This window comes from Channa argus, chromosome 13 (assembly GCF_033026475.1).
Source record: "Channa argus isolate prfri chromosome 13, Channa argus male v1.0, whole genome shotgun sequence".
NCBI classification, from domain to species: Eukaryota; Metazoa; Chordata; class Actinopteri; order Anabantiformes; family Channidae; genus Channa; species Channa argus.
Window position 1 is genome coordinate 16,315,630 of NC_090209.1, and position 20,926 is coordinate 16,336,555.

Below are 20,926 nucleotides of genomic sequence, written 5' to 3' on the forward strand. Positions count from 1 at the left end.
ATCATATAGTCAAAACGGGGTTGTTGTTGTGGGCATATAATTTATCTTTTAATGTAATTAATTATCTCAGAGAGCAGAGAGAGGAGATGGAATAACTATTCCACACACCACACTATTCCAAAACAGTAAAATATATATATGGAAAGATGGATGCAAAACCATATTGACATTTGGAAAAAAAATAAGCACTAGTAATGGAAAAAAGGATCCCCTCAGTGAAGATTGCAGCACATATTCCCTCTTATCATACAACTACTTGCCAAAAACATAAATAATATGATGCTAAATATTGATTTCAAAACATTTTGCTACAAGTGCAATGAATTTACAAGTATCTGCCTAAAAATAATTGCCATGAGTGCAATCAGAGAAACATCTGTAGTTGGCAGCGAAGGGCTACAATTTAGTAGAACTGGAAACAGAAATGTAAACACATCCAGTAAGACTGCAGTTAACGCTCTAACCAGCAATCAAAAGTTTTGTGGTCTCATAATTCAGAAGCAATTCTGTGAAATATTACGTAGTTAGGTGAGTTAGGCTTTAGAGAAACAGTGCATTTTTGGAACAATGTCTTGATGAAAAATCAATGACATTTCCAGGACTTGTTGAAAGTGGAGTGATATGATTAAATGTTTAGTGTTCAGAAATCACTCACGTCAGACAAGGCAATCAAAACAAAGTATTTAGCAAAGGCATAGTGGGTTTTCCAGTGTGCACAGCTGAAGTGGCTTGGCACAATGCTCGTGCAACCATGGAAGAAAATCTAAATAACGCTTGTGTGGCACTTTTGTGTAGTTGTTGATAGGGGCTGAAATCCTCAGTCCTCACCCTGAGTAAAAATGCATTTTCAAATTTTGAAACCAGTGTCTGGCCTCAGCAGTAAAGTAGCTCAAATCTATTTTCAATTTTAGGTAATACAGTGACCCAAAACTTTCTATACTAATCTAAACTAATCTATACATAGATAAACCACTGTTGTGACAAACTTAAAAAAGTTTTACACATTCACCCTAAATAAATGCTAATAAGACAAGACTTAAAATGTAACCCCCATTTAAGCAGTTTCATAGTGATGATAGTAAGTGAATTAGAATGGCTGCTTTTGACCACCATTATAATCTCTTAGAACTACTTTTACTTTGCTCTGTATCCCCATGTGTGCATCCAAGAGACAACTGGAGTTTCAAATATTGACTTACCTCATTGATTCATCAGAACATGGCAAAGCCTCTTAGGAATGCTTAAGCAAGGATTTTATTGCACCTTTGAAGTTGTGTATATGTGAAGATGTGGAAGATTCCCCAGTGATTCCCTCTCCCATAGTAGGCTCTATTTTCAATTCATCCAGAAATGATACGTCCTCCAATTTACATGTGTTTGCATACCAAGTGCAGGGTCAATTACAGACCTAAAATCTACTATTCTGTGTAATATTTCTTGTAAATATATCACTATCAATTAAAAAGCACTATATTTTGCACAGAATACACCCTGTAGCCTGGAGCACTAGTATGAGCTGTTTTTACAGGAATATTGCAGTTTCAGTGTCTCTTGATGCTTAACTGTAATATTTTGCCTTATCTAATATACATATGGCTGTAATTATCATCACCAGATTCATACTATCGGCAAACATTAAACCTTTACTCTCAGCCTCATTAATCACTCACACATGTTGGGGTTTAATTATGAAGTCTAAAAGTGTTTGTTGTAAACAAACATTTAGGCATTGATAAATAAATATTGCAATATTTTAAAACCATATGATGATACACAATATGTACGTCAATATTTGGAAAACGCCTGCAATTCATAAATGCTCAATTCTATTCTTTAAACTGTAACTGTGACATACTGTATGTCTACATAAAACATAATTGTTTATATTAAGGCTGTGAGATACTGGCGAACTGTTCCAGGTGTACTCTGCCTCTCGCTCAATGCCAGCTGGGGTATGCTGCATCTCCCCATGATCCTAAACAGAATAAGTGGTTAGAGATGATGGATGGATGGATGGAATGGATTCCAACCAGCCTAAATTTAACATAACTGCATTTATTGTAGCTTTGGCAGCTCTTGAATGAAAATACATCATTGGTTAGACCTACATACCATAGCCTAGTGCTTGGTTGGTCAGAACTGAAATGAACTCAGTGTTGACTCTACAGACACTACTACTGCAACCGCTTTTACTTTTTACAGGTTAAGAGCTGTTACTGTCGAGCTCAAGCATAAAACAGCAACAGCATGACACATTGACATTTGAACCAACTCCATGTAAGATGTCTTTAGACTCGCGTAAGGGCTTATGACTAATGACTTGCATTGTGATGTTTCATTTGACATGTTGTTCTTTTCAATTAGGATGTGATATCTTTTGCTCTGAACTCACCCCTCCATGACAGGGGTCCTTTTGGTGTTTACGGTTTGTTAGCATTGCATGAAGGCTGCGTTTGTTTTAAAATGTAACAAGAGGGGGAGGCAGCTTGGTAGTGGCACTGTGTTAACAGGATTGGTCCTGAAGTGGGGATGTGCAGTAATGTTCCAAAAACAAATGCTCCCATAATTTGTAGAGCAGACTGAAGCAAGAAAAATTAAGTGACAAATTATACTAGTAATTTCCTACCTCACGGAGAAGAAGCCACGATACATAGAGTATATTCAAGATGCTACCCTCCCCTAATTTAAACAGCACACAGTAAATCCACAGTATGCTGCATTGTCAAAAAATGAAAACCACTAATCGTCAAGTCAAGCATTTTGTAAGTTAGTGTGGTTGAAAACATTATGGTACACATTTAAACCATGATGAATGTTTCCATTAGTGTGTACCACAGGAGCCGGTAAGTGACAAATAACCTTCTACCCAATTTTGAGAAGGCAAAGGTAGGGCTATTACTACAATTAGATGACAAATTGCATTCTCTGAAGCAATATGTTCCTGGGTTTATGTAGACTTTCAATACAGAAGGCAGCAACAAAAAATGGCTTTAATTTGCCATTTCCAAATATGCTGTTGTACCTAACTGTGTTTCCCCAGTGATCATGACATTAGATACCCTCAATATAAGAAGTGTTATTGAGTTTCAGATGTGCCAGCTTTGATCATATAGGAAATGGTGTGACACGGTGGGCTGCTGGGAGGGAATGTGAATGATACATTCCCCTTTGTACAGACTGTACATGTAATTAGCGTGATTAACAGCAGTCTACGCTCCACCTGATAATCATAGCACGAGTGGAAACATGTTGGGCTATTTAGTTTAGGCTGTTTCTTGACGTACGTTTTTAATATGCCCATGTCTTCTCACAAAATCTACTGTACTTAGTAAACTATTACTGTAAATTGTTGTTTTGTCATATGCAGTTCAATGTTTCTATTTTTTGTGAACTTTAAAAAAAAAAACAACAAATCCTGAAGATACGGTTTTTCAAAAATTTACATGAGATGTCATTGATTTGCTCCAAACAGCCCAAACCTTCCATTTGCTATGGACTAACATTTGCTGCCCGTGAATGAGAAGCCTTAAAGGTGTACCTTATCGGCCTGGACAGAGGGGAAAGATGCTTTAAAAAGCAAGATTGGCTTTTTTTTAATTTGATGCATAAAACCCTGAGCCGAAACGAATGGATTTGGGACCTCACAAACGACTGATACCTCCCCCACAGTTGACTCCCCATATGCCTGTTTATTCATGCTGAGGTAAGCTGGAGGAATTCATTTGCTGTCAGCTAGTATTGAATTTGAGATTAGTTTTTATTTCAGCCTCCAAAACAGCTCCCTCTGCCTTCCACTTCTGCTTTGATGCTGAGTCTTGTGTTGTATGAGGGGCCTTCGAAAACGGCTGCACATATCATCGTCTGGCAGCAGGTGACAGATATGAGAGAAGATGGGCTGTTTATTTTTTTTAAAGACCATTTCATAATGACCTCCATCTCTTTCCTGCAGCATTGTGCAGTCAACTTCCTGTTACGATTCTGGATAAGTGCTCTTCTACTTCTACTTCTTCTGTAAAAATTGACTTATTTTCTGTGCTGGGGGGCTCAACATTGGACTTACTATAGCATCAGATTCTGATGTTCCAGTTCAACAGAATTTCTTGAATCCTTCAAAGATATTAAAATAGTGTATGTCAATTAGAGCTTCAGTGTTCATTTTAAAAATTTAATAAGGCTATGTCACCACAAAATAAAATCACGAGAGAACACTTTATGTCTCTTACCTGTGTGGATCTCACAGTGACACTAGTGTAGTGTCTACTGTAACACCTCAATGTTTGATTTGATTACCAGAAAGCACGTCTGAGATGATTTCGCTTTCTCTACCCTAGCTTACATTCTTTTTTGTTAGGGCAGTGGAAGAGTTTCAGAGAGTTTGCATCAGTTTGAACTGAGGCCCCCAGGCACACCCCGAGAGCTCAATCCCTTCTCATTATTCTGACACTTGCGTATTCACCAATTTAATAACGGTTGCCATAGCAGTGCCAAAGATCAGTTCAGCTTAGTGTCACCATAGCCAACAGTAAAGGGCTGCAACCAAATATCTATTTAATCCGTTTAGAGCGCTTGCTTATGGTTGAAGTTGGGGTAGTGCAAGTTTTTGTTTAGCAGTTGTTCTTTAAGCTCAGCAAAAGCAGAGGACAAGTGATGAGTGAGAGTTGCAGCACAATAAATAGGCACCACAAATCATTCACTATGCTCACAAACAAATGTTTAACACATTGTTAATCAGGAGATCATTAGATTAAGTTGAACATAAGTAAGAAGTTTTAAACCTTTGTTCATTGACTAATGTTTTATCTGCTTGATGGGAAATTATTTTTGTTTATTTCATTCTCACACACAAAACTAATGTACAGAACAATGCAAATTTTTATTTTTTAAGTAAGATAGCAATATTTTTTTGAAATATTGCACAGTTGTGAAACTGTGTAGAATGTGCCATTTGTGAGGGTTAAAAATGTGCCATGCTGTATATACAGTACAGTGCAACTCTTCAAACATATAAAGGAAAATGTAAACTTTAATTACACATTGTAGCATTATTGGGTTTTAGATAGTTCTCTGTGGTAAACTATTGCATACATAATACATACCTAATAAATGCTATGGTGTTAAGCAAGTAATATGAAAACCTGAATTGCAGCACTTGCAAGTTTACCTATAGGATAAGGTTTTCATATAGGTGGGAGAAGTGCTAACATTAAGTCTTAATACTTCAAGACTTGATGGAACAAATAAAAAATATACTGTTCTGATTTGTAGAAAATTTTAATTTACAGTAAACATATTTTCCTGGTTAATTTTTTTAATATGATGCTGTGGCCTTTAGTTTTGACTTCTGAATAACTGTTAAGCTAAGTGTTAATTTAAGGGCTGTGGTAAGTGTTGGAACAGCAGAATCCTAATTTATGCATATTTCAAAATGATGCTGAATGTAAATATTTGTGACTTGATAACTAAAAGAATTTATCAAATTAATAAGGCAAAGCAGTTTTCTTCATATTTACCCCAGGCTTTATCATCCTTGCCAGGGTGTGTACAACAAGTCATCAATTTGTATGGGTGTGTTGGACTTGGATTAAACAACAGGTGTCTTCTGGTAATCAGTCATCTCTCAATGTATCTCATATCTAGGGATATGCTTCATTCAACAAAAAATTAGAGTTAGGTGGCTTTTTATTGTGTGTAAATTTCTGAGAGGTTTATCCTTGTGAAAAACAATCCACATACACGGTCTCTTGTCAACAGTCTCCTCCCCCTTTGAGAGTTATCTGAGTCTTGAGGATACACCCTGGGCGCAGGAAACTTGAAAAGGATACCTGCCTCTGATACTAATGAGTTACCCGACCTACAGAATCCTCCCACTACTGTGCCATTCTAGAAATGCAAATGCATTCTGACAAATCCAAATGAATTCCATCACAGGAAGAGGTTTATTTCAGTGGAGTGTGTACTGTCCCATGGGTCGCTCCTTCTGTGGGCTTTGCCTGCTCAACATTTGTAACTAACTAAGAAATGAATGTCATTTGCTGTGGTTATTATGGTTTGGGCTTTCTTGTTTAGTTCTTTTTCTTCTCCTATATTTATGAAGACTGAAAAATACTCAATAGTATCAGTCATTGAATTTGAGTTATTGTACTAATTTATATGCTGTATTATATGGAAGTATTTCATCCTTGCATAAAACACAACAATAGCCTGTGCATTTGGAAAGGTAATTTAAATCATGACAAGATTGCATTAGAAGTAATAATGGGTAGTCTGGATGAAATTTAAAATAAAACCAATTTATCTTCCCCTTTGAGAGAAAAGAAACCAAACAATTTTGAAAGAGCACAGTACTGTACTTTGTTTTGATGTTCTATTTTAGGAAAGAAAATAACCCCTCTATCAAGCAGTTTTCCCCAACTTTGGAAATTATAGCCTTCTTTATTTCTTCATCTGAGTCGAAGAGGACACAGTTTTGATGCCTCAAAAAGTGGGGCATAATTTCAAATGAGACCATATTTGAGACCAGTATTTGTTTTGGCATTTTATTTCAGGTTTCTTATTTGATGACATTGAGCAGAAAGGTGGTGATAAGTTAGAAATGTTCAGATGAAATTGTCCTGAAGCATGATGGCAATACCGTGTACCTTTTTTGACAAGTCTGTTCAAATGTTTGTATTAAAGTTTTATGAAGGTTACCAGCTGATTATGCAGTACCTTAGGGATATAGCAAGTTTTTATGAATAATTGGAGAAGTGCTCTTAGGCTCTAACTCGCATGGCTGATGGATCTATGCCAAACAAGGATTATAGCAATTCGGCCTTCTTTTGTGCAAGCTCTGTTTTTTACTTCCTTCCTCTTCCTCCCTCTGTAATCCTTTTATATCTGGATGCCAGGGAAAAAAAAGGAAAGGGTTTTTTAGGCTCACCAGGACATCAAAGCTGATGTGCTTTTTTTTTGGTTCTCCACCCAGGAAGTGGAGTCCTGCTGCGACCTGTGTTCACCAAGCAGCCCGGCAGTGTGGTGTTTCCCCTCCAACCTGGCGAGAATCGTAGAGAGGTGGTCTTCAGCTGCGAGGCCCAGGGATACCCACCACCCTTCTATAGGTAAAAGTTCTGTTCTGTTTATTATGCAAAACCTTCAGAGATTTCTACAAAAGACAGACATGTGGACCTTTTATAGTTCACTGCTACTCACTGCCTGCAGCTTAACTGTCAGTCATGGTTAATTTGAGAATGATGGATTAATTAGCCTCTGTTTGTATCATCAGGTGGACACAGATCCACTGTATAATTCTCTTAGAGACCTTCCTGTCATCTGTAACAGTGACCATTGAAAATATCTCAGAAAACTACATTAAATCTTGACTGCTAACAAGACACAGATTGAGAAATGATGTAGCACATTATGTCTAGGGTCTGCATTAGGCCTGCTATACTTCATGTTTTATGTACAGCATCAGTACCACAGGCTGCCGCAGGGCATTTGATTCGTGTGTTATTGTCACACATAATACATATCACTTGATTGGGTGATGCATGGAAAAACAGTTGCGGTTTGCTGTCTTGTTCAGTACAAAAGGCCCATGTGCCTGACTTAAGCCCAGTTGATTGTTTTAGAAATGAAGTGATGCCCGGTTTTCCTACTGCAAAAATGATGACAAATGAAAACAAAAGACAAAAAATGATCATTTGCTTTAAGTGCATGAAGCGCATAAGCTATTAATTAATAATCTATCAAATGGGGCCACATTCCTGTGGTACTCCTGTCAGCGTTATTAAATGCAAATTGCAAAGCCAAGCATTTAATGTGTAATAGGTTGAAACAATCCCTCATAACATCAGCATATGCATCTGTTAATGTAGCTTGAAGATCCTTCGTGTTATGCCTAATGGGCACAAATTGAAATGAATGTACACGATCTTGTCACTTGGATCGGCTGGAATATATATTAAGCAATTAGTTGCTATCTCACTCTCTAGATAGTCTTACTTTTTAAATAAAAACCAATTTGAATTCAAATCTACAAGTATTTTTGTCAATCTCAGTTCAAGTTCTGAGAGTGTACTCAGCTTCATATCAAATCAAATTTTGCTTTAATTACGTCTTTAATTACAGCAAGTGCCACCAACTGAGGCAGTTTATATACCACATTAAGAGGAGATTTTCAGATTTTGATTTTAAAGTCTAAGAGGCTGTGATAACATAGTTTTACCCCTTTTTAAGATGGGAATGACATTAGAATGGACATATTGCTGTGTTGTTAGCTTAGCCAGCATACACCATAATGCTGTCATTGCATCGCTTTTTTAACAAAGGTCACTTGTGCCAGCTTTGGAAAGGAGTTTTGAAATTTGTTTTTGAGTCCTTGTGAGGTTCAGCAGGAGGATACCATATGCCGAGTGGCTGTTTGCTGCTTTGAATGTGGGCAGGTCTATTTCAGGCGTGCCAAGGACAAATTAATTTGTCGAAGACTACCCAACCACCAGTGCCACATAGAGCCCCCACTCCAGGTTGTTACCATGGCCTCTTGATTTGTCTCATCTGGAGTTTTTGAACCAGTTCCAGCTGCAACACTAAATCGCTAAATCAATCTAATCAGCCAATCTTTCGGTGAACATTGCACTGTTGCATATGTCCCCCCGTTCCCTCCCCTTTTCAACCTTGCCTCCTTCTCTCTTTGTTTAAATCCTTCCCACTGACAGAAAAAGAAAGTTAGAAATAGAAGCTTTGAGTTTCCTTTTTCTCAGAGCTGTGAGAAATCTAATCATGACAGAGTAGCTAACATTCAACCTAATTGTGCCTTATTTCTTCGATGAAAAGCTATTTCTCGAGTCTCTTTTTTTCAAGTGTCACTTTTCTTGTTAGACTGTTTTACTCTTTTTTTTTCTTTCCCATTTGTCTGTGATTTAGTTTGAGAATAAAAGTGGCATTTGCACACTAATGTTGTCTGAGCATAATGCAGACAATTTCAAGAACCTGTCAATTTGATGGAACGTATCGGAATAAATTTGCAAAGTTCTCTACAAAACAAAGTGAGTAAGTTTAATCCTTTTAACAATTTGATGTTAAATCTTCAGTTTAAAGAAACACAACATTATTTAGGAAAATATTGCTACGTACTGAAAATGGTTAAACTGTCTTCATCAACTTGGCAGGTTTCAGTTGAACTCGATTCTTAATTATGCAGACTTAACTAATCAGGCTACGCAGACATAATGTACAGTTAAAACTAAACAAACTAAGATGGCCATTTACTTCAGCAGGAAAAACAAGTGAAATTGTTCTCTTGACTGTAATCCAAAAATGTTTATGTTTAGTTAAATTAAAAACCGACTACAAATTGAATACAATTACTATAAAATGATGGATGATGTCTGTTATGTTTGTGTTGTGCATTAAAAGTTCTCAAGTTTTCAATGTTTGGTTTAGTTATTTCTGTTTGTATTGAATGTGTAAATAAAGAGGAAAAAAAATCTCTTCATAAACATTGACAAACACACACACACTTGCTAGGCTTTCACTCCTGCTCTAAACAAGAGGTTTAATCAGAAGGCATCAATCTCCCGTGCTTTGCATGTGGCCATTTTGTTTGAGCAGTCCTGGTACTTGGCCCTCCTGTCTGATAATCAGTATGATTGGAAGGGAGGATTCTGATTCGTGTAAGGCGGCTGTAGTTGATAGACAAACATACTCAAAAGAAAAAGGAAATATCAGAGGAATGAAGAGCTTTTGATTGTTGAATCAGATATGTGTTTAAAGTGACTAAAGGCCTAAATAGAAATAAACAATATTTTGCAGATTGCTTTGCAGTTAATATTTTGGTTTCTGCTTCAGCATATCAGTGTTGTTTCTCTTAGTGCCTATCTACAACAAGGACTGCAAAGTCATATTTAGGTTACAGTGTAGTCATGTAACTTTGTATCAATGTGCAGTTTATCAAGCTGATAAAACCCATGCACATGGTTGCTACAGGAATGTTCATTTCCTGTAGTAATTATGGGTGGGTGAAAACATTTATTCACTTAAGAATCATGATTCATGTATTCAGTATGATTTAGAATCACTAACATTAAAAATTGATTTTTGTTATTATGTTAATGGAATGAAAGAGGTGGAATGAAGCATGAAACTCAACTGTGATCACATGTTGCATACAACATAGAGCATTCACCTGCTGAGGGTAGCTTGTAGTTAATTTCCACCTTCGGAGTGCACAATTGAGCTAATTTTATAATGACTTTAAAGGCAATTGTGGTGGATTTAGTAAACACTGTACCCCATCACCAGCAGACTAACAATTGTGGAGCAGACCCACAAACCGCACCTCTAATAGATGAAGAGTTCAGCAACACACACTGCAGCACTTTATAAAACTTCAGGCAAATCAGTGGAGCAAATAAACTAAACTGTTTCAAAACACCTAGCTCTATTCAGTGTTTTGGATCAAGCTGCAGCAAAGAGGCTGTTCCCCTCTGCTGCAGATGTAACATTAACAACAACTCAGCAGAGCGCTCGACCTCTCTCCTCCCCTTTACTCCAGAACACACGTGCCAACTTCAGCAGTGATTTTTGTCAGTGAATTAAACTTTGAATTACAAAATAAGTTTGAATAAATACATTAATTATCCTTTTGACAACATTATGCCACTGTAAATCGGTTTCCGCTAACTGCTTGTCTACCAATTCACACATTCTCTCTAAAGAATCAGAATCAGTTTAAGTCTGTTTTGCTTCATATACATCTCTGTGGGCAATGGATTAACTGTTTGGTGCACAGTGCATTAGAGTATGAGCCACAATATCGTGCGTTTTTTTTATTGAATCAAATAGTTTATGAATCAAAAATGGCCATGAAACAGATTTTGCCAAAGATTCACACCAATTGTGTTAATGACTTCTTGTTGTGTGTCACCTTCTTGCAGGTGGAAGCTGAATGACTCTTTCATCCAGCCCAGACCAGGGTCGCGCTACTCTCTTATAGGAGGAAACTTACACATCAGCCATCTGAATAAAGAGGAAGATATTGGAATCTATCAGTGCTTGGCATTAAACTCTTTTGGCACCATTGTCAGCAGAGAAGCCAGCCTACACATTGCATGTAAGTTTTTTGTTTGTTTGTTTTTTCCATTTCTAATGAAACTGTTTACGATCCTTGTATAATATGTTTTAGAAATTACTTCGAGTGATGTTACCTCAGGCAATGGTGTGTAGGTCTGAAGACTACAAATTTACAGTGAATAAAATCTGGGTTGTGGAGTTGAATAGAAGTGAGCTTTCAGACCTGTGTAGCTCACTCTTTCATCTCTGTGTGCGGGTACATTAGTTGTTACCGACAGACCTGGATTTCTGGGGACAAGTGTGGACACAGAATAAGAATGCATGAAAAAGATTTTCTTTTTAAACCAATGTAAGCATGAGAAGTACGTAGGAGGGCAGTGCTGCATCAGTGGTGTGCTTCTATAAGCAAAACAGTTTACTGTGGTTATTTTTGAACGTGAATCTGTTTTTTGTTTGTTTGTTTCAACCTATTGTATGGCATTGTTTTAGTTTATTATTTTATTGTGTTCTGTTTCATTTGGTGCACTTAAGGGAAAGTAGAATAACCCAGTAGGATTCTCTTGACATTATTTTTAGACAGACCAGCAGACATCTGGCAGAAATAAGCAGCCAAAAAAGAATCTTACAGTAGATATTCTTGAGAAAGCCCAAATCAATCATCCATGCTAATATCAGTATTAATCAGTATTTTATCCTTAAGCACCAATTACAGCTTCAATATTTGTGCTATGTACTATGCTTGGTTGTTCTTAACCTGTCATACCCATAGGATAAAGTCTGATTGTGTGGTGGGCCTTGGCAGACCCCATATAGTCGATGCTTTACAGCCTTCATCCATCACATTTTATAATACCAGAGTCTAAGGCATCTCTGATGGCAAGGTGAACTTGAGACCTCCACTCTTGATGGGCAGCCGTATCAAATGACAGCCTGATATCCGTGAACAGATGGTGCAGCTAGATTGAATTCTGATGTCTGTTTCTCTGCCACAGTGGGCACAGAGATGCTCCTTGGCAGGGAGAGCACCAGAAGTATCCATCTCGCCATTGTTTGGTGCTTCTTTTTCACGGAGCGGCATTAAATCTTCAGAATATAGTGCAAATCAGTGTCCTGAGTTTCCAGCAGGCTGTTGATCATATTCACATTCCATATCAATGTGTGAGACCTAACCTAAACTATATGTCATTGCGATTGGTCTAATCTATCTCCTGAGCCTGACCTGGGACCTGCTGCTTTAGTCAACAGATGAGGACAAGCATCAGTGCTGATGTGTCATACATCTTATTTATTGCTCTTGGTTTAACTTAATTAAGTGTGCTGTGTGATTGAACAGGTCTCAGGTCAAGGGAATAATTCATGGTGGAGCAGCCTGTTATGAGAGTCAGTATCATGTCATTTATAACAGACTCTGACTCAAAGTAGCTCAGTATGCTCTTTTAAACACAGAGGGGCTTTCACCTCTCTGGCTTGTAATAAGTCTGTGACACACAGCCTAAGATAGAGGCTATTAATGAAGATGATCTGCAAAGTCTAGCTGGTAATCTCAAGTCAGGTAGCCTAGGTCATTCTCAGTATTAAAAAAACACCATTGTGCCTTTGTTAAAAATGTCATTTATATTTGCATTCTATTCCTCCTTTCTGACCAAGGTGAACAAGATCAATGTCTTAGCCTTGTGTCAACTAATGGTGTCCCATAACATAGATTTTGAGCCTAGATTTTTAATCCTCTAAAAGACGGATGATGTAACAGTTTATGTTAACCTGTTACCATCTGGTAGGGGTTTAAACCTCTAAAAGTACATAGATCCGCGATCTTGTCGACAATACAGACTTAAATGTTTAAAAGGTTGTGGTCACCTGGTGGGAGCAGAGGAAGAAATAATCTAGTTGGTTGTTGATTCTGAGTTTCCTAATCTGCTAGATATTTGTGGTGATACGCGATTTTCAACAGTGTACAACACATATCCAAGCCTGCAATACAAAGAACGTGTATTGGATAACTGTCTTGAAGAAGGAACATGTTCCATCCTAGGTGCAGTGCTTCTTATAGAGAGGCACACGAGTCCCACAGTGTTTAATGAAGGGTGAAATAGCTGTATTTATGAAAGCAGTGCAGCATGTGACTTCCTTATATCTCAGTGCCATTGATTTCTCATTTTGAATTCTGTCCTGTAATTGCACATCATTTCCATTTTTTTTTTCTTACTGGTTCCAGTCTAAACTAACTGCCTTATCTGTGCAATTACTTTGCAAGATTTCTATCTCTTGTTTTTTTTTTTTCCTCCCTCATTTCCTTTAGCTCTGAACTCGTCATTTGTTGCTTTGCCTCCGGTGAAAATTAAGTGTGTTTTGAGCTTCGCAGCATCTGAGGAAGGGATGTTTCTTGGCATCACTGTGAAGTGCTCAATCTGGGTATCAAATCATCGGTTAGGAAGGAGGGCAGCCGACATTTTCTGAATGCAGCACTTGACAACAGTATTGTAATTGTCAGGAGACACCAACAATGGCGCCCAGAAATAACTGAGCTCTTTTGATGATTATCGCTCCTCAAATGTCATGTGTCACTCACTGTTAGGGGTTCACTGCATGATGCTCCTTCTTCCTCCTTCTGAAGAGAGGACAGGGATGGGAAGACCAGAAGCAAACAAAGATAAGAGGACTTTAGACTCCTGATTTTTACTGGCATTATAATGCCTTTTTAGACATAATTATTCTGTAATTGAATTACATTATGGCATTTGTGAGTTATTTTTTTTCCCCCACGGTTCATATTCTTGGTTTGTGATTACAGTTGGGTGGGACACAACTAACTCACTGGAACCTATTTGAGAGCCTTGGCCATTTTTAATATGGCAATTTTTAAGAAAAGTGCAGTGCTTCTTATGAATCTGTTTAAAGCCTTTTTGGTTTTTGTTTAGTTGCATATATTCATTACAGAATAAATGAATGACCTACCAGTCTAACATTTCTTTCTTTAATAACTCTTTAATGGTTTGGCATAACTTTGTCATTATCATTTGACTTTTAGGATTTGATAATACATTTCCACCTGAAGCACCAGCTGGTTATGGTTTTTACTTGATTACCAAATACACAAGCAAATGAACAATTCTTAGTTGCAGTTTTACAATATGTCAGAAGATCTTGCAAATTGTGTGCAATAAAAAGTAATGATAGACAGCCATCAGACATTTATTGGGTAATATTTACGTAAATTGCTTCAATAATGAGGCACTCTAAGAAAGCATATGATAATTTGCAGGTAATGTCATGAAAAACTGTGTATAGTCAAATGCAATAAAACGTTAAGAGTCTCTAACCATATATTAAGCACTTCTGGTTTATAGTGAAGTTTGTTTAAAGGGGCTGGTAGGTTAACAGATAAGGCGGTTGGTCTACAATTCTGTTTGCAAAAAAGTTGGAATAAAGCCTACTTATTTAAATTTTACACACTGTTGTAGGTACTGAAGGTACAGTAGTTAAGTTTTTGCTGGGCTGCACAACCGATGCCGATAATAGCTGGTACTGACAACAATTTAACTTTTGTATTTTACATTGAATTGTATAGTGGTTATGGTAACAACATGTTTCTTCTTTTCAGGAAAAAAATGCAAATTATTAAATAATAATAATAGATTATATCAAGATCTGCCTGAACTGGTCAGCTAGCATCAGACATAGTGCAGTACAGTGCTTTTTAAAAGACAGAAGAATTAAAAAAACTCTCAAGTACTATAGCAATTAAAAGCAATTTGAAAGTTTTCAATTATTTTTTGGGGTATTTTTTCTAGTGGAGAGATGATAAATGTAACAAATTACAAATTATGGAAAATACTCCAACATTCAGTTTTCTTCTCTACAATTGCCTTTTATTGATGGTAGTGCGTAGCAATGAAGAAGAACTCCAAAATGCCTGAACCCTGGCTTGGAGAAGCCCGTGATAGGCTTGATAAGATGATCCATGCGGCGCAGAACAGCTTGTGTTGTCAGGCATAGTTGGCTTTTAGTGTATCTAGCTCATTTAAGCTCAACCATAATCCAAAGGAATATTGATCAGGACAGCTTCACTCTCAGTGGGAGTTTAGCAGTAGTGATATTTTCAACTGTGTGAACCTGATTTCACAAAAACCAGTGAGTACTGTAGGAAAGGAATAAGGACCAAACACCCATACATGAAGGTGCAAGAAAAGCAGAAATAGCTGAATTAAGCAGACCTAATATGTAGTGTTACTTTTACATCAAATAGAGGAAATATCCATCACAACTACCCCACATTTTTAAGGTACAGAGAAAAAGCCATCCAGCTGTTGATGAGCTTGGTGATTACCAAAGGTTTTTGAATAGCAATAGACACGTCTCTCCATTCAAAAAAACTCAACACTTTGCTAGCATGTTCCTCTTTGTTGGCTCATAAGCTTATTAGTTGGGGGAAACACGGACTCAAGGACTTGTGTCTCCACTTCCTTCAACAGGCACAGATGATGAGATAATCTACCGTTTTTTTGTACTGAGCATAACAACATGAAATAAACAAAACTTGGCACATGTACATTGTGTTCACACAACTGACAAAGAACTGTAATGTCTGACTTCACCTGCTTCTACAGCAGCTCTGAGTTGCTGTAGACTCATCCAAGGCACGGCGGTCTAGTGTCTGAGAGTAGCAATGGGAGGTAAAGTGGGGCTTGCCTAAGTATGAACACACTGAATGTTGCAGACAGTGAGCCCTCACCCACAATGAGCTTGCTTGTGATCCTCTGCATAAAGTATATTCCAGCCTTAACTAAAGGTGCAGGGTCATCAGGATTTTAAACTATGTGGAGTTGTTAATCATTGACACTTTGTGGGTCATTGATTTCATCTGTGGGTCACTGTCCCACCCAACCATTGCGTGCGTTGTTAGGGTTATATGGTGTGTGAATGACTGAACTGCTTCTGGATAGATGCAGTTCTCTCATGCCAAGTAGAACAAAAATGAAACTCAGATGAAATGTCTTCAAGACTTTCAAGCGAGTTCAGTTGCCATCGAACAAGCACAGTTGAAGCATGTATAAAGTATGATCTTAGATGTTGGGTTTTCCAACAGCTGACTACTCTATTGAAAGTGTTTGGCCTTGTCAATTAGTGCTGAGTGAATAATCTAATCACATTTGCAATGTCAGCCTGTGCAACTTTGGAACAACCATGACTCAGAAGATATCGGAGGTACATGGAAGCAGTCATAAAAAGAGACCTCTTTTAAAACACACATACTCTGCATACAGTACAAAGTGGTTGGTTGGTAACAGTCGGCCAAATGTTTTCTGCAGCAAGTCTTAAACAACAGCAGCCTACTGTAGATAGTGTTTTTGTTTTTTCTTATCAGCATTTGGATGTGCAGAATATTAAGTGAAACCCAACGATTCGCAACATGAAACCATTCAGAATCCCTTGCCTTTGCAGCTACTACGATGTAGTGACTCAGCAGGTAGTGGCAGCTACAGAATAGTTTAATGTATTTTCAGAAAGCTGATTATCCTGTTCACAAAGCTTATACAGTATGTCTGTCACAGTATGCTGGCATGGCAGTAGATGCTTAGTCTCATTTTTAATCTGCTGGATAAGTACATGGGAAAAAATAAAAATAACATGAGCAACAGTGTCAAAGTTTTTGAGTTCAGATTAAAATAAAGGAAAAAGAAAATTTTTATAATTTAAAACTCTAGATAATAGTACTTATGATCTGAAATCAACAATAAGTTTACATAAATTAAGTTTAAAAAAGAGATAATTGAAAGATGACTGATTTATAAAAATATTTCTTGTACAGCACAAAGTACATAAAGAAAAATGTGTGTTGACAGATCTAGTGAAATCTCATAGATGTCTCACTGGTCCAGAGGGATCCAAACAAAGCTGAATCAGAGAGGCTGTATATTATTTGTGTGTTATCCATGGATTACACAGATTGAGAATTGGCCACTGAAGCATCCACACAATCTGCACCAAATATGAAAAGAACTTAATGATCTCCTAATTATTTGTGAAGTCAGGCAGAAGCTTCCTGCTAAATCATTTGTGGACCAACAACCAAAGCTGCTTTCAATAGCGATAATGTAATCCTCCTTTGCTGGATGCAATTTTTCATTACTCACAAGGTCTGCAAAGATCACGTACTATATTTATTATTCAGAAGCTCATCCTGGTGTTCTGGTGCACGGGAGGTGTCAATTTTGAATTCTTTCTGTCTGTTTTTTTTAAATTCAGTCTTGATTATGTCATTTAATGGCAGCCACATATTTGGCTGTACCTCCTGCGATATCTCCAAGAGCAACAGCAGGCAAGAAAAGGCAGAGTGTTTAAGGATTGCCGTCTCTATTTGCTTTCTCTCAGTAGGTTGTCAACAAGCAATTGGTCTCCATACAAATGATGTTTCAGTCTCAGTCATTTAATTGTTGCTGGTCTGTGTGCAGTGGATGAAACACAAAAAGTGATAACAATACACAGTTCCAATTAAATTTGCTCATGTGTGACTTATACTTCAGGAATTGCTTTCTGCTCCAGTCAGTGTTTAGGACTTTGCAGCACCACGTCTGCATTTATGCAAACATAGCATCAGTGTTTCATGAGAATATGCACAAGTTCTGCATCATATCGCACTGTTCTCTGTGGTCAGTAGCTTTGCTTTACCCAGATATGAAAAGATGTGATTTGTAGTGCATTTTAATCTCTGTAAACAAGTAGACATGTCCTGTTTGCTTCCTGTGTGCTTATGGCTTTTGTGAAGAATAAAGTGATTATTTTGCTTTATTGCTTTTGTGTTGTGGTAAACAGACTTGGAGAACTTCAAGACACAGCGAAGAAGTCCAGTGAGGGTTCGTGAAGGCCAAGGAGTGGTTTTACTGTGTGGCCCACCACCCCACACTGGAGGTAAGGCTGACTTATCTGAAAATAAACATTTTAATCTGTTCCTTTCACAAACAGTCTGGTGTGCTGCTGATCAACAAATACTCTGTTTCGGTGAAGTGTTACCATCAGTTTCACACACCATAGTTTGGTATTTCCACTCTGATTCCTCATCTACTCTCTGTTTACCTGCACAAAGTGGAAGTCATGTTTGTGCTCTCTCCCCTCAGATCTGCTGGCTGTTTGTTTGTGTTCTTGAGGTTGGTAGATTGAGTCATTTTCACTTTGGGACACTCTGGTCTGTCAGCCTGAGTTTCATTGGTGCTGAAGTAAAAAACTTGGCATGCAGACTAGAGAGGCTTTCTGTGGCTGGGGCCCTGCCAGGCTGAGTAATGGAGCTTCTCTCTAAAGGTGCTTTGTTCGCTTCACATCAGCCATTTGCATCCATGACATTATCTGTGGAAGTTAGCATTCAGTGCTATTAACTACTATACCAGCGTCTGAAGATGGGCTTTTTGCTCTACCAGCCACCAACACTAAATGTAATTCTCTACTCTTGGAGAATCTGGATGTACTGTAACAGACTGTGCACAGCAGGGACATAGGGGAGAGGAGCTTTCAGCCATTACTTTAAAGAGTGCAGTGATAGTATTTTTACAGTTAGTATTTCCAGGCTTACACCAAATTGTCTTATTACTTTCATTTGACAGTTTCAGTGGTATGTAGAACCAGGTCTCTATTATGCTACTGCTTTTACTAGTACACTGCAAAAGTGTACTAGTAAGATCATTTCTCGTAAATTAAGGCCATAGATGCTTGCTTTTATTTGAGTTAGATATTTCCTCTTACCAGGCTTACTGTGTTAGCACCTCACTAATTTCAAGCATTTTGTCGATTAACTTGATGAGGTTTTGTCACTAGTTCTGATGACCTTAATGCTTCAAATTAAAATGACGAGAGTCGTAAAGCAGTTTGATCAACGACCAGTACAAAACTGGTTTGTCAAAGCCAGACATTCTTATTTCAAGCACATTCCAAGAGTATGACTGAAAGCAATTCACCATTTTATTTTCAGTCTCTTACACCACAGCACAGGAACAATGTATTTGACAAAATGCATTGCAGAACAAAGATAGTACTAGGTGGCCTGAGATGGACTGGAGACCTGTTCAGGGTGTACCCTGCCTTTTGGCGTATGGTAATTGGGAGAGGCTCCACACCCACTGCAACCCTAAACAGGATGCTGGTGCTGGTTTAGCTGGTGGACCAGCTAGTAGACCACCACGGCTATGCTGGAAAAAACACCAAGAACTGGAGGAATTGAATCATCATGGTTGCTCATTACTTTGTGCATATTGTGCTAATTATATAAATTTATGACTAAATTTACTCTGTTCCCCCAGAGTATAGTCAGTGCTATCTCTCTCTGTCTGTCTGCTGCAAAATCTATAAATAAAGCACGGGGCATAAAATGCGACACATTCAACATTTACATTCAAATTCATTAACCATAAAGTAATTCATGTAACAAAGGACAAATAAAAGGACAGGCACAAAACTCTCTTGTCTAAATAATCAGTAGAAAAAATGGACACCTTGGCTCTTGAATTTAAAAATTATTTTATTAAATTTGGACTCTTTACAGAATTCATTATGTGAATTTAAATAGTATATTATTACAAACCACAAGTGATAGTAAGAAGTGTTCATATAAAATGTTTACATTGTACGTATGTTATACTTTTTGTTTTGTTTTTATTAACACACACACACACACACACACATACATATATATAATGCATGAAATTAATATTTTAATAATGTGATTTTTTTCCAGTCATAATAACAACAAAATGACTTTCTGTCGATATTATTTTATGTGTTTTTGAGAAGCACCCAAGTCTAAATTATGTTTACTTTAGTAAAGCTTTACTAAAGCTTTTCAATTGCTGCAATGAGACTAGGTTGAGGTGTTTTTAAAAACCAGTGACTTTCAAACCCAACAGTAGCCCTACATTTGCAGAGCTTTACTCAGTAGGAGTTATAATGAGGCATCTCACCTTGTGTTGACAAGAAAAGCTGGTATGGTGAGCCATATATTTAGATTTGGCAGTTTTATCATTGTAATGTCTGTTTTTGAGACACTTCCTTGGTGCAAGGTGTCCAAATGCCAACACACTCCAGCCAACTAAAAACAGCAGCTTTGTCATGAATGTTGGGCTGTACTTTCCAAGTGTGCAAAAACAAAAACAAAAAAAACATCCAACTTATGATTTGCCCTGCCAGGTGAGACAGTGGTGATCACAGCAGCCTACAGCCCAGCTCCTGAAAGGACCATCCGGTCAGTGTCCTCTGTCATTCCTGGGATAATTTACCGTTGGCTCTTGATTGTAGTGCGGGAAATGCTGGCAGTTGTCCTAAAGGGAAAGCTGAAAAAACAGACTGGATAAAGGCGTATTGGATAAAGGTCTGTGGACTGGCCACAGATTGTTATAAGACTGCATAAATTTATACCGACCGTCAGCACGCTTACATCCCTTTAGAAAAAATGTCCTTGAAGAAATGTAGTTCTGGAGAAAGATTCCAAGGGACTAGACCCTAGACCTCTGTCCCTGGGAATGTTTAGTCTGAAAGTGCCTAATGTGCACAGTAACATACTGTATCTAATGGTGAATCCCTTCTTACTTGCTTTAACATTAGATGGAAGCTTCACCCCTCTGAGAAACTTACATGCCATGTAAGTGCCAGTGCCGGTATTCTTTTGTGGTGGCTAAATATTTTTGTTACTGTTTAGTTAACAAATTGTTAAGCCAGCAGGAGTTTTTATATCGTATGCCTTGCAATGGTTGTGTCAAATAAGGGGAATCAAGGACACCATTTTATTTAAATTATATTTTTTTAAAAAGTTTCTTTAGAATGTAGTTTTCGTAACACAATATAAGAGAGATACCCGACTTCAGATATTGAAGAACTTTAGCTGCCTTGTTGT

The 20,926-nt window shown here is 37.6% G+C and overlaps 1 protein-coding gene across 5 annotated transcripts in view; it reads left to right on the plus strand.

Moving 5' to 3' along the window:
• Positions 1-20,926, plus strand: part of cntn3a.1 (contactin 3a, tandem duplicate 1) — a 66,123-nt gene that overhangs the window by 9,013 nt on the left and 36,184 nt on the right. For all 5 annotated transcript variants that reach the window (XR_010916355.1, XM_067527039.1, XM_067527038.1 and 2 more), the window contains exons 3-5: positions 6,965-7,097; positions 10,917-11,092; positions 17,866-17,961. Coding sequence is in view for 4 of the 5 variants with exons in the window: in XM_067527039.1 (XP_067383140.1) it covers positions 6,965-7,097; positions 10,917-11,092; positions 17,866-17,961 (405 nt within the window). In the remaining variant the exon portion in view is untranslated. The remainder of the gene's footprint in view (positions 1-6,964; positions 7,098-10,916; positions 11,093-17,865; positions 17,962-20,926) is intronic.